The sequence below is a fragment of the Saimiri boliviensis genome, chromosome 17 (genome assembly GCF_048565385.1).
Source record: "Saimiri boliviensis isolate mSaiBol1 chromosome 17, mSaiBol1.pri, whole genome shotgun sequence".
Taxonomy (NCBI): domain Eukaryota; kingdom Metazoa; phylum Chordata; class Mammalia; order Primates; family Cebidae; genus Saimiri; species Saimiri boliviensis.
This window is the reverse complement of record NC_133465.1, coordinates 26,694,116-26,707,345: the sequence shown is the minus strand read 5'-3', so window position 1 is coordinate 26,707,345 and position 13,230 is coordinate 26,694,116. Positions and strand designations below refer to the sequence as shown.

The 13,230-nt window shown below is 52.0% G+C and overlaps 1 protein-coding gene across 2 annotated transcripts; it reads left to right on the top strand.

Moving 5' to 3' along the window:
- The first annotated feature begins 5,293 nt into the window (after positions 1–5,293).
- Positions 5,294–12,186, top strand: SPACA3 (sperm acrosome associated 3). 2 transcript variants are annotated; one of them, XM_003933025.3, is made up of 5 exons: positions 5,294–5,419; positions 9,779–10,087; positions 11,152–11,310; positions 11,756–11,834; positions 12,022–12,186. In XM_003933025.3, exons 1-5 carry the CDS (start codon positions 5,386–5,388, stop codon positions 12,086–12,088), a joined length of 648 nt encoding a protein of 215 aa, XP_003933074.1. In that variant the 5' UTR covers positions 5,294–5,385; the 3' UTR covers positions 12,089–12,186. The 2 variants fall into 2 exon arrangements, with proteins under 2 accessions (XP_003933074.1, XP_039332498.1); XM_039476564.1 differs by lacking the exon at positions 9,779–10,087.
- The last annotated feature ends 1,044 nt before the right edge of the window (positions 12,187–13,230 follow it).

Below are 13,230 nucleotides of genomic sequence, written 5' to 3'. Positions count from 1 at the left end.
GTGTCTGTAATTCCACCTACTCAGGAGGCTAAGGCAGGAGAATCACTTGAACCTGGGGTGGGCAGAGGTTGCAATGAGCTGAGATTGTACCACTGCACTTCAGCCTGGGTGACAGAGACTCCGTCTCAAAAAAAAAAAAAAAAAAAAACAAAAGAGTTTGGTTGGAAGTGGTTCTGAGCCCTGGTTGCACTTTGGAATCACTTGGAAACATTACAATAATACTGATGCCTGGGTTCTACCGCCAGAGATTTTGGTGCAGTTGGCCTGGGGTGGGACCCAGGAGTCAGTAGTTTTTCCAGTGTTGCCAGGGCTGAGGACAATGCACATAAGAGAGGCTGATGGAGCATTTAAACTTGGAGAGAGCAGAGGAGTATCTCTTCTGGGATGTGGTCAAGAATCTGAGCTCACTTTGGGGATAGGAAACACTTGTGCAGAGCTCAGCAGGGAAATAAAGACCCTGTTGATCTCCAACTGGGGCCTCATCTGCCCTCATAACTGTTCCTTTTGAGCTGCTGTTTCTTATTCCCCATTTAAAAGTGAAAGTCAACTGGGAAATAACAAAACATACAATAAAATAAAATAAGCTGAAAGATTACTCAATAAAAAGAAGCAATAAAATAGTAAAAGCAGGCAGATGTAGTAAAACCCCCAAAAGTCAACCAGACAGAATCACCACCAAGGGCCAGGCAATAAAAAAAATAGCTAAAATGTACTGATCCAAGTGGTAAGCATCTTCATGCACTGAGACACTTGAGATTCACCACCACCCTAAGAGGAAGGGATGGTTATTATTTCCATCTTACAGTGGAGGAAAACGTGGTTTGAAGAGATGAAGTATGGCGCTCAAGGTTACAGTGGGCAGGGCAGGGTAATGACTCCATTTAAATGATGAGAAATGGAGGCTAACATGCCAAGACTAGTTAGCCAGTTGGGGCAGAGCAAGAAATTGAACTCAGGTTTTCTAATTCAAGTACAAAACTCTCCCCTCCCCCGCCTCCAATAAAGCCTGAAGGCTGGCTGTATTTTGGAATTATCTGGGAAGCTTTAAACATATATTGATGCCAAATAGACATTTTTTAAAAAGAAGACACACAAATAGCCAACCGGTGTTTAAAAAAATGCTCAGCATAGCTAATCACCAGGGAAATGCAAAACTAAACCACAATGAAACATCACCTCATACCTGTCAGGATGGCTATTTAAAAAAAAAAAAAAAAAAAGACAAGTGCCGGTGGTGAAGGTGTGAAGGAATTGGAACCCTTGTGCACTCCGGGTGTGAATACAAAATGGTGCAGCTGTTATGAAAAACAGTATGGAGGTTCCTCAAAAAATTAAAAATGGAATTACCATATGATTCAGCAATCCTATTTTTTGGTATTTATCCAAAATAATTGAAATCATGATCTCCAAAGATATTGGCACTCTCATGTTGATATGGTTTGGCTCTGTGTCCCCACTCAAATCTCATCTAGAATTTTAATCCCCACGTGTTGAGGGAGGGAGGGAAGTGATTGGATCATGGCAGCAGTTTCCTCCATGCTGTTCTCATGATGGTGAGTGAGTTCTCATGAGTTATTTTTTTTGAAACTGAGTCAGGCTGGTGTGCAGTGGTGCAATCTCGGCTCACTGTAACCTCTGCCTCCTAAGTTCAAGTGATTCTCCTGCCTCAGCCTACTGAGTAGCTGGGATTACAGGGGGCATGCCACCATGCCTGGCTAAAGAACCTGGCATCTCCTCCCCTGTCTCTTGCTCCCTCTCCTGCCATGTGATGTGCTTGCTCCCCCTTCACATTCCACCGTGAGTAAAACCTTATGGCCTCCCCAGAAGCCCAGCGGATGCTGGCACCGTATTTCCTGCACAGCCTGCAGAACCGTGAGCCAAATAAACTTCTTTTCTTTATAAATTACCCAGCCTCCGATGTTCTTTTATAGCAATGCAAAATGAACCAACACACAGATTAATAGATAAAGAAAAGGTGTTATAAACACAAAATGGAATACTATTCAGCCTTAAAAAGGAAGAAAATTCTGACATATGCAACGATATGGATGAGCTTTGAGGACAATATGCAAAGTGAAATATGCCAGTTACAGAGAAGGAAATAATTCCACTTGTATCAGGTACCTAGAATAGTCAAATTCATAGAATCAAAGAGAGGAATGGTGGTCACCAGGGTGCCAGGAGGAGGAGAAAACAGAAAGTTACTAATCGGTGAGCATAAAGGTCCAATCAGGTGGCCAAGTGTGGTGGCTCACACCTGTAATCACAGCACTTTGGGAGGCGGAGGTGGTGGATCCCTGAGGTGAGGAGTTTGAGACCAGCCTGGCCAACATGGCAAAACCCTGTCTCTACTAATACAAAAATTAGCTAGGTGTGGTGGTGTGCACCTGTAATCCCAGCTACTCTGGAGGCTGAGGCAGGAGAATCGCTTGAATCCAGGGGGCAGAGGTTGCAGTGAGCCAAGATCACACCACTTCACTCCAGCCTGGGCAAAAGAGCGAAACTCCATAAAAAAAAAAAAAAGAAAAAAAAAAAAGCCCAGCCAGGCAAGACAAATGAGCTTCAGAGATCTGCTGTATGGTAGTGTCCTGTACAGTGAACAATAATGGATTGTACATTAAATATATGTTAAGAGGGCAGGTCTCCTGCTAAGTGTTCTTACCTCAATTAAAAAAGAAAAAAGAAAAAAAAGAGAAATACTGGTGCTGATGCTGAGCCAACCCTCAATTTTAACTTGGTTGTCTTGGGATGGGGCCCAGGCAGATAGGGTGGACATGGTGCAACTAGACACTTAAATGGCTGGGCTCTGCACTTAGTAGTAGTTATTATTTATTGAGCACCTGGGGTACTGAGCACGTTGTTGCTGTTGCATGGAGCCTTCCTAGTACCTTGTGAGGTGGCTATTGTCATCCCTACTTGAGAATCAAGAAAACAGAGAGGTGAGGCCACTTTCTCTAGGTAATCCAACTGGAAGTCACTAGACCATGTGTTCAGCCCTGGTCAGCCTGACCCCAAAGCCTGTGTTCTAGCTGCTGTGCTGCATGGCCTCCAAGCCCGGGCACCTGTGGGGCACAGACATGGGCACCACATGCCCTTTCATTTCACTTCTCTGGCCTTTAAGTTTTAGGGTCAATAGTGTAACCTTTGCCCTGCACCTGTCCACACTAAATGGCCATCATCCAGATGGAGAAGGGGGTGGTTCGTGTCTCAGCATTAAAGAAAATCTTTCTGGCAGCCAAAGGAGCTCCATGGTGAAATAGGCAGCCTGGAAAAGTAGTGGGCGACCACCACCATCCCTAGGCACCCACCATCATTCCTAGGCACCCACCACCATCCCTGCACATCCACCATGATCCTTGGGCACACACCACTATCTCTGGGAAGCTACCACTATCCTTGGGCACTTACAACCATTCCTGCACACTGACCACCATCCCTGCACACTCACCTATGTCTGGGCACCCACCGCCATCCCTGTACATCCACTACTGTTTCTGAACACCCACCACCATACCTGGGCACCCATCACTGTCTCTGAACACCCACCACCATCCCTGGACACCCACCAACATCCCTGGGCACCCATCATTGTCTCTGAACACCTGCCACCATCTCTGGGCACCCATCACCATCCCTGGATACCCACCACCATCCCTGGGCACCCATCACTGTCTCTGAACACCCACCACCATCCCTGGGCACCCACCACCATCCCTGGACATGCAGCACCATCCCTGGGCACCCACCACCATCCTTGGGCACCCACCACCATCTTGTATATCCACTACTGTCTCTGAACACCCACCACCATCCCTGGACACCCATCACCATCCCTGGGCATCCACCACCATCCTTGGGTACCCACCACCATCTTGTACATCCATTACTGTCTCTGAACACCCACCACCATTGCTGGGCACCCATCACTGTCTCTGAACACCCACCACCATCCCTGGGCACCCACTGCCATCCCTGGGCACCCACCACCATCCCTGGGCATCCACCACCATCCCTGGACACCCATCACCATCCCTGGGCATGCACCACCATCCCTGGACATGCAGCACCATCCCTGGGCACCCACCACCATCCTTGGGCACCTACCACCATCTTGTACATCCACTACTGTCTCTGAACACCCACCACCATCCCTGGACACTCATCATCATCCCTGGGCATCCACCACCATCCTTGGGTACCCACCACCATCTTGTACATCCACTACTGTCTCTGAACACTCACCACCATCCCTGGGCACCCATCACTGTCTCTGAACACCCACCACCATCGCTGGGCACTCATCACTGTCTCTGAACACCCACCACCATCCCTGGGCACCCATTGCCATCCCTGGGCACCCACCACCATCCCTGGGCATCCACCACCATCCCTGGACACCCATCACCATCCCTGGGCACCCACCACCATCCCTGGACATGCAGCACCATTCCTGGGCACCCACCACCATCCTTGGGCACCCACCACCATCTTGTACATCCACTACTGTCTCTGAACACCCATGCCATCCCTGGACACCCATCACCATCCCTGGGCATCCACCACCATCCTTGGGCACCCACCACCATCTTGTACATCCACTACTGTCTCTGAACACCCACCACCATCCCTGGGCACCCATCACTGTTTCTGAACAACCACCATCGCTGGGCACCCATCACTGTCTCTGAACACTCACCACCATCCCTGGGCACCCATCTCCATCCCTGGGCACCCACCACCATCCCTGGGCATCCATCACCATCCCTGGACACCCACCACCATCCCTGGACACCCATCATTGTCTCTGAACACTCATCACTATCCCTACAAATCCATCACCATCCCTGCACAGCCATCACCATTCTGGAACATCTGCTACCATCCCTGGGTACCCACTACCACCCCTGCACACACATCACTGTGCCTGGGCACCCACCACCATCCCTGCATATTCCCACTATCTCTGGGCACCCACAACCATGCCTACACATCCATCACTATCCCTGGGTATCCGCCACTGTCCCTGGGTAATCATCTGAAAGATCTGTTGGGGAGAGGAAGTGTTATCCCTCAAAGTAGTGTGTGTGTGTGTGGAGGGGGCGGTGGGTGGGTAGAGGTGTGCAAGGGGGCTGGGATTAGATGCCCCTGCTCTGCTTCTGGACTCTGAGTTGAGGGGCTCAGATGGGCTAATCAAAGCTCAGTGGTGGAGCTGTTTGTCGGAGATGAGCTCACAGAGCTGGAGTTCTAGAAGGCCCTCAGTTGGCCTGGAGCCTGCCTTCCCCATGGTTCTCTTAACATTGGGTGCCTGGGGACCTGGCACGGTTGTGGGGGGCATCCTGAGCTGAAGCAAGGTTTTGGGCAACTGTTGCTGCTGCCATTGTCACCATGGTCTCAGCTCTGTGGGGAGCACCATTGATCAGTGAGCCCCTTTCCCCTTCTTCCTGGAGCTGTTAACAGGGGCCCTGGGTTGGTCTGGCCAGAGAAGGGTGGTGAAAAACAAGACGGTGGTTAGGGTGGGGTGTCCCGGCCTGAGACAGTGACCAGCTGAGAGAGAGGACAGAGAGGGAGAGAGAGAGAGAGAGAGAGAGAGACAGAGAGAGAGAGAGAGAGAGAGAGAAGACGGAGACAGAGAGAGAAACCTCTGGAGCTGCTGTGAAGTGCTCAGGATGGAATTACTTTTTTTTCTGAGACAGAGTCTTGCTCTGTTGCCCAGGCTGGAGTGCAGTGATGCGATCTCGGGTCACTGCAACCTCCGCCTCCTGGGTTCTAGCGATTCTCCTGCCTCAGCCTCCTGAGTAGCTAGGCTAACAGTTGACTACCACCCTGTCTGGCTAATTTTTGTATTTTTAGGAGAGACAGGGTTTCACCATGTTGGTCAGGCTGGTCTTGAGCTCCTGACCTTGTGATCCACCTGACCTGCCTCCCAGAGTGCTGGATTACCGGTGTGAGCCACTGTGCCCAGCCTGGAATTACTTTTAAGTCACTTCTACAAAAAATAAAAATAAAAAAATGAGCCGGGCGCAGTGGCTCAAGCCTGTAATCCCAGCACTTTGGGAGGCTGAGGCGGGTGGATCACAAGGTCGAGAGATCGAGACCATCCTGGTCAACATGGTGAAACCCCGTCTCTGCTAAAAAAAAATACAAAAAAAAACTAGCTGGGCATGGTGGCGCGTGCCTGTAATCCCAGCTACTTAGGAGGCTGAGGCAGGAGAATTGCCTGAGCCCAGGAGGCGGAGGTTGCGGTGAGCCGAGATCGCGCCATTGCACTCCAGCCTGGGTAACAAGAGCGAAACTCGATCCCAAAAAATAAATAAATAAATAAATAAATAAATAAATAAATGAAAAACAGTCCCTGCATAGAAGTCAATTTGGCTTCCTTCTCTACAACTTAGAGATATTAATCCTACCCCTTTCAGTTGTTGAGAGGACTGGATGAGATTAAGTTAGAAAACCTGGCACAGTGCTCAAAGACTTGACAAAGTCCATCGGGTTGGCCGGCTCCTCCGTCTTACCTCCCTCACGTTGATGAGAAGGGCTCACGTTCCTGTGGCCATGCCTTTTGGGGACTTGTGTTTCAGAAGCAGCCACTGAGCAGTTACTCCATGCCAGCAACTCTGCAGATAAATAAGACATGCAGATAAATAAGACTGGCTGCCGTTCCTTGGAAGTTAACTTTGTGGTGGGAAAGACTGACATCTCTTCCAGTCAAGCGTGACAAAAGAGGTGGAAGATCGGGCGTGTGAGAGTGTGGGGGGCGGTGGCCTGCTGAGAGAGTCTCATTGGGGAACCCACCTCTGCTGAGACCCTTCAGGTGTGAGTCAGAGTTAACTGGGTAGAGGAAGGCAGAGGGTGAACGTTCTCGACAGCAAGGTCACTGTGAGAGAACAAGGTGGTACTTCTGGAGCATTGCGCGTGAGTGAGGGAGTGGGCAGCAGGGCTGGGTCGTGGAGGGCCTTGTGGACCTAGAAGGGGCAGTGGTGGTGGGATCCATCCAAGGTGTCACAGGGTTGGGCTTTTCGTTTAACAAATTTGTTCTGATGGGTGTGCATAGAATAGTTTGGAAGAGTGGTCAAGACATGATACAAGAAGACCACACAGGAGGCCATGATGGGGGTACGAACCAGGAAAGGACGGAGCTCTCGGAGGGAAGGGAGAATCCACAGGACATTGGGACTGATTGGTTAGGACTGGGTGAAAGATGTCATGGGGAGGAAAGAGTGAAGAATGACATCTGTATTTCCAGTTTGGATAAATGGGTGCCTCACCATGTTTTAAAGCATGCAAAGGAAGTCACAAGGAAGAAGCAGTGTTTTTTTTTTTTGTTTTTTAGACGAAGTCTCCCTCTGTTGCCCAGGCTGGAGTGCAATGGCATGACCTTGGCTGGCTGCAACCTCTGCCTCCCAGGTTCAAGCGATTCTCCTGTCTCAACCTCCTGAGTAGCTGGGATTACAGGCATGCGCCACCATGCCTGGCTGTTCTTTATATTTTTTAGTAGAGATCGGGTTTCACCATATTGGTCAGGCTGGTCTTGAACTCTTGACCTTGCGATCTGCCTGCCTCAGCCTCCCAAAGTGCTGGGATTACAGGCGTGAGCCACTACACCTGCCAGAAGCAGGTTTTGATGGGAGCATTGGTTCTGTTGAGATGTGCTGAGTTTGAGGTGCCTGCAGGACATTCAAGTGGAATCGTCCAGGTAGTAGTTGCCTCTGAGATCTTAGAAAGGCCCCACAGAGGTTGCCAGACTACAGGTGGTGGCTCACAGCAGGGCTCCCCAGAGGCTTTCCTGAAAGTGGAAGAGAAGAAGGCTCAAGGCAGGGAGGCCTGGACAGCATGACAGGTTTTTGGCCTGGGCAGAAATCGATTCCACAGAGAATAAGGAGGAGAGTCAGTCAGAGAGGAAGGAAACCTAGGAAAGGCGAGCATCGTGGAAACCAGGAGAGGCAAGCCTTTCAAAAGGCGGTGGTCCACAGCATGGGTGGCTGAGAGCTCCCATAAGGCAGAGCCGACAAGGTCTTCCTTGGACCTGCAGAGCAGTTTCAGCACATGGTGGTGGCAGGGAGGCCAGTTCTCCAGGTTGGAAAACAAACGGGAGGGGAGAAAGTGGGAATTTCTCCCAGGAGTTTGGGTGAGAAGAGAGGGAAAGAGACAGGAGAGTACCAGTCAGTATGAGACTCCAGGGAAGGCGTTTAGAAGCTGGAGACTGAGCGTGTCTCCACAAGCGAGAGGAAGGAGGAGCAGGAGGGGAACGGAGTGGCGCCCGGAGAGGAGGGACCACGAATGGAGCAAGGCCTGGAGACCGGAAGGACAAATCTAGAGCTCAGAGGGAAGATGGGCCTCCGTGGGGGTGGAGGCCCTGCACCCGAACAATGACAGGGTGGAGATGAGGCTGAGGAGCCCACTGATGAGTTTGCGAGTGGGTGGGGTGAAGGCAGAAAGAGGAAGACATTCCACAAGTGAGCACGCTGCTCCTCTTACTTTGTGCAGCGGGAGACGAGGTTGTGTTCTGGGAGCCAAGGGGTGGGACAGCGTGACTTGCTCAGGGACAATGCTGAGGGCTTTCAGGTCCTTTGTAGGAAACAGGAGACAGAAAGCTGAACAGAGACAAGCACGGGTATCAGCGCCCATCGTAGTTGATAACAGAAACAAAAACTCACCTATTTTTAGTGCCAGGAGCTAAGTTGTGCCCATGCTTTTTCTCATTTATTCTTCCAACCATCCTATGGGGCAGGTGTTACTCATGTCCTCATTTTATAGAGGAAACGAGGCTCAGGGAGTGCCCACAGTCAGAGGGGGACTTCCACCCCAACCCAAGCCTTGCTGCAAAGCCTCAACCACTCTGTCATCCTTGGTGGCATTCAAGGTCCCGTGGGGGTTGGAGACGAGGGACACTCATTGGCACAAACAGGAGTTTGTACAGCTCTTTCACTTTTTGACTGTGAAGGTGGAGGGTGGATGTGGCGGCTCAGAGGTCCTGAGAGGCTTGGGGAGACTTGTCAGAGCTGATGGGCGGTGGAATCCGGGCTCATAGACGTGGGGAAATGCGGGTGAGGACAAGAAGCCTGGATGACCAGGACAGGGGAGGGAGTGGCTGAGACAGAGCGGAGCCAGAGCCGGAGGGGACTAGATCTGAGGAGAGGAAGGAGCCCTGAGGCTATGACACCCAGGTGCTACTGTCCTCAGTGATTTGGGGGACTGGCCACACACAGCCAATGATGAGAGGGCTTGGAGGTCAGAGGCGGGCAGGCTGGGCTTTCCCGGAGGAGGGCTTTTTGCAAGTTCTAATTTAGAAGGGGTGGCTGGGGTGAAGGGGACTTTTGGGACTGTCTCAGGGCTTTGTGTGTGGAGAAAGAGCAGCTTCCCCTTGAGGGGGCTACAGGGGAAGAGTGTTCTGGGGGAGACCTTGTTTCAGTTAAGATCTGGAGATGGAGGCTCGGTGCCAGAAGGGCGGTCTCCTTGGCAACTGGGCTGAGGGACCCATGAACACGGTGTGACACCGCTCGGCTATCTCCTCCGGGAGCATCTGCTCAGTGGGGCTTCGGATTTCTAGAATTTTGTCTTCATCCAAACTCTGCCCCTTCCTAGTTGTAAAATCATGGGCCTCAGGAATAAATCATGGCTGGCGTGTACTATGGAGGCTGGGGTGGTGTGAAGCCCAATGCGGAAGGAGAGGGGCTGGCCTCAGGGCAGAGCTGATGCCGATTGGGCGTACCAGGGGGCTGATACGCACTGCTGGAGCCTGGCCTTCTGCCCACCTCTTCTCCCCTCTCCCCTTTTCCAGGGGTATGCTCAAGCCCCGTGTCTTCTCCTTCTGTGAGTGGACCACTGAGGCTGGTGAGCCGCCTGTCATCCCAAAGCTCAGCTCTGAGCCAGAGTGGTGGTGGTGCCACCTCTGCAGCCAGCACAGAAGCCAGGAGCAGGGCGCTCAGACGGCGGTGGTGCCCAGCTGGGACCATGTTGTTGGCCCTGGTCTCTCTGCTCAGCTGCCTGCTCCCCTCCAGTGAGGCCAAGGTCTACAGTCGCTGTGAACTGGCCAGAGTGCTACAGGACTTCGGGCTGGACGGATACCGGGGATACAGCCTGGCTGACTGTGAGAACCCCTCTCTCTGGCTGGCCCTGGCTTCCCCACACCTCTCTCCCTCCTTCCCTCCCTTTCTGCTCCTTCACGGGCTGTGGCTCGGGAGCTTTTAGAGCCCTAGCTGTCATCCGTAAACCGAAGACGATTTGAGAGGGCAGGTAGAGAACAGCCGGCATTGAGTTAAACACGCAGTAGGCAGGCGGCAGGCAACCACAGTGGAGTCACGCCTTCATTTTCCCCTGCCGCTAAAGTCGGGGTCGAAGGAAACAGGCAGCTCAGTACCCTAAACTTAACTGTGGTCACAAGGATCAGACATTCCTTCTGGAACTAGAAAAGACAAACTGAAAAGAGCAGTAAGCCCCTGAGCTGTACTGCTCAGGTAGCTGGGCCAAACTTTTCAAGCTGGTGGCAGTTTTCGATGGCCATCCAGGCAGGGCAGTCACACCGGGGCTCATCTTTCCTCCCGTTCCAGCACCCTCTATAGTTTCCACCTGGGTCTCCCTAATCTTGTCTCTAAAGATTTAGCACTTGTAGACCTGGTGTGGTGGCTCATGCCTGTAATCCCAGCACTTTGGGAGGCTGAGGTGGGCAGATCACCTGAGGTCAGGAGTTCGAGACCACCCTGACCTATGTGGAGAAACCCCATCTTACTAAAAATACAAAATAGCCGGGCATGGTAGCAGGTGTCCGTAATCCCAGCTACTTGCGGGGCTGAGACAGAATTGCTTGAACCTGGGAGGTGGAGGTTGCAGTAAGCTGATTCAACAAACTTACTGGGTACTACTCTGTGCTAAACAATGAGCAAGTGGGAAGATTGCTGGCCTGAGTCAGGGGGCCTGAGGCCAGCCCTGACCCCTGCTATTTGGTAGCTGGATGGGACTCTGGGTGAGTCACTGTGCCTCTCTAAGCCTCTACTGATTGATTCAGCTGCAAAGCAGGTGGGAGGGCACCTGCCCCAATCACCTTGATCAGGCAGGCAAGGCTAGGTGGAGCCAGCATGGGACCTGCGCAGTAAGCCCCTGGTCGGAGGTGGCTATAACCGCCTGACCCCCAGGCCTGTGCTCTGCCCTATGCAGGGATCTGCCTTGCTTATTTCGCAAGCGGTTTCAACACAGCTGCTGTGGACCACGAGGCTGATGGAAGCACCAACAATGGCATCTTCCAGATCAGCAGCCGGAGGTGGTGCAGAAACTTCACCCCGAACGTCCCCAACATGTGCCGGCTGTACTGCTCAGGTAGCTGGGCTGGCCCAGGACTGGCAGGGGTCAGGGCCTGCATTAGCTTTCGTTTCCTCCCCAGTTTAGTTGGTACCCCCATCTCTGAGTGAGGGTTCCCCCACATCCAGCTGGGCCCACGGAGGAGAGGAAGATGGGACAAGGGATGAGGGTAGGTCTTCCATCAGTCTGAATTGGGGGTCCCAGATGGGAGACTGGCCTTAGAACTTTAGGAATGAAGGGAGGATTGTTTCTGATGGAGGGGGAGAGGGATAGGGTGGTACCTGTGCTTCCAGAGTGGTTGAGACAGAGTTGGATTTAGGGGAGTGGAGTGTGTGTGTGTGAGGAGAGACAGACAGAGACAGACACACACACACACAAACTCACACACTCACACACACACTCACACACTCACTCTCTGGATGTCCCCTGCTCCCTCGTTATGTTTCTCTGCCCATCACCCCAGATTTGTTGAATCCTAATCTCAAGGATACCGTCATCTGTGCCATGAAGATCACCCAAGAGCCTCAGGGTCTGGGTTACTGGTAAGTGACTTGGGCTAGAGCCCCGCTGCATTGGTACGGTTAGGACTGGTGGGCAGCAGCAGGAAACAAACCCTTTTCCTTCCTCACTTCTGGTTTAGAGCCCACACCCTCCTTCCTGTTCTCCTCTGGGCAGTGACTGGCGACTACCGCTGATAGGATCTCTCCTCTTCCCCGTCTCCATCCTCAGGGAGGCCTGGAGGCATCACTGCCAGGGCAAAGACCTCACGGACTGGGTGGATGGCTGTGACTTCTAGATGAACGAGACCACGCATAGCAGGCTGGGAAATGTGTTTTGGTTCCTGAGCCAGGCTTGGGAAGACAAGCCCACGAATAAAGTGTGGTTGAACGTGAAGGTGGCTCTCAGCTCTCAGTGTGTCTGCAGGTGTCGGGTCAGAGCCAGGGCACCTCCGTGTTACCTCCCCTCACCTGTCTGCCTGGCCGGGCTTCAAGTAGACTCCAGAAATCCCATCACCAGAGGCTTACGTCCATTCCTAGTGGCCTGGGGCAGGTGTTGGGGTGGGGGCATCCGTGCGTTTTTTTGTCCACCACACCTAGTAGAGTTTGGGTCTAGGGTGGCCAGATTTAAGAAAACAAATATATAACAAACAACAAAAACAGGATGCCCCAGTTTAATTTGATATACAACAAATAATTTTAAGTATGTTCAAAATATTGCATGAGAACATATTTACATTAAAATTATTTGATGTTTATCCAAAATTTAAATTTAACTGGATGTCTTATGTTTTACCTGGCCACCCTAGCTGGATCTAGGGCTGTATACCTCTGGTTTGATTGGGAAGGTCCTTGGGACACTTATTTTCTGCAGCTTTGGTTGCAGATGGTGGCCAAAGTGCTTTGGCCCTCTAGCTGTGACTGCTAACACTCACCCCCACCCTGGAGTGCTGCTCGGTACCCGGAGAGGAATGACCACCCGAAGCTTCAGCTCTCACCTTGCTCTCTGGTGCCCTCTCGTGGCAGAAGATTCAAGTGCCGCAGATAGAGACGGTGCAGTCACTCAATTCTTGGGTAAGGAAGTCACCACCCCCTGCCCACCACTGCTAGGAGGCTGGAAGATGGGGTGGGAGTGACCGTGGCTTTCCAGCCGCACAGCCAGTGCAGTCCTCTGCCTTCCTCAGCACACAGGAAGCTCAGAAGAAGGCAGCACGGTCCCTGGCTAATCTGGAACGTCTGCCTCTAAAGGACGAAGGTGGGTGGGGTCTCAGGATCACAGTGGATGTGGTGGCAACAGCAGCAGTTTCAGGGACAGAGCGATGTGTGAGAAGCCTGAGCCCTGAGTTCTGATTGCAGATTCTTCCGAAAAGGCTCCAAAGAAACCTGCAAGGACTGAACTGTTGGTTGAGGCATGGCTGGTGACTTAGAGAGACAATGTTGC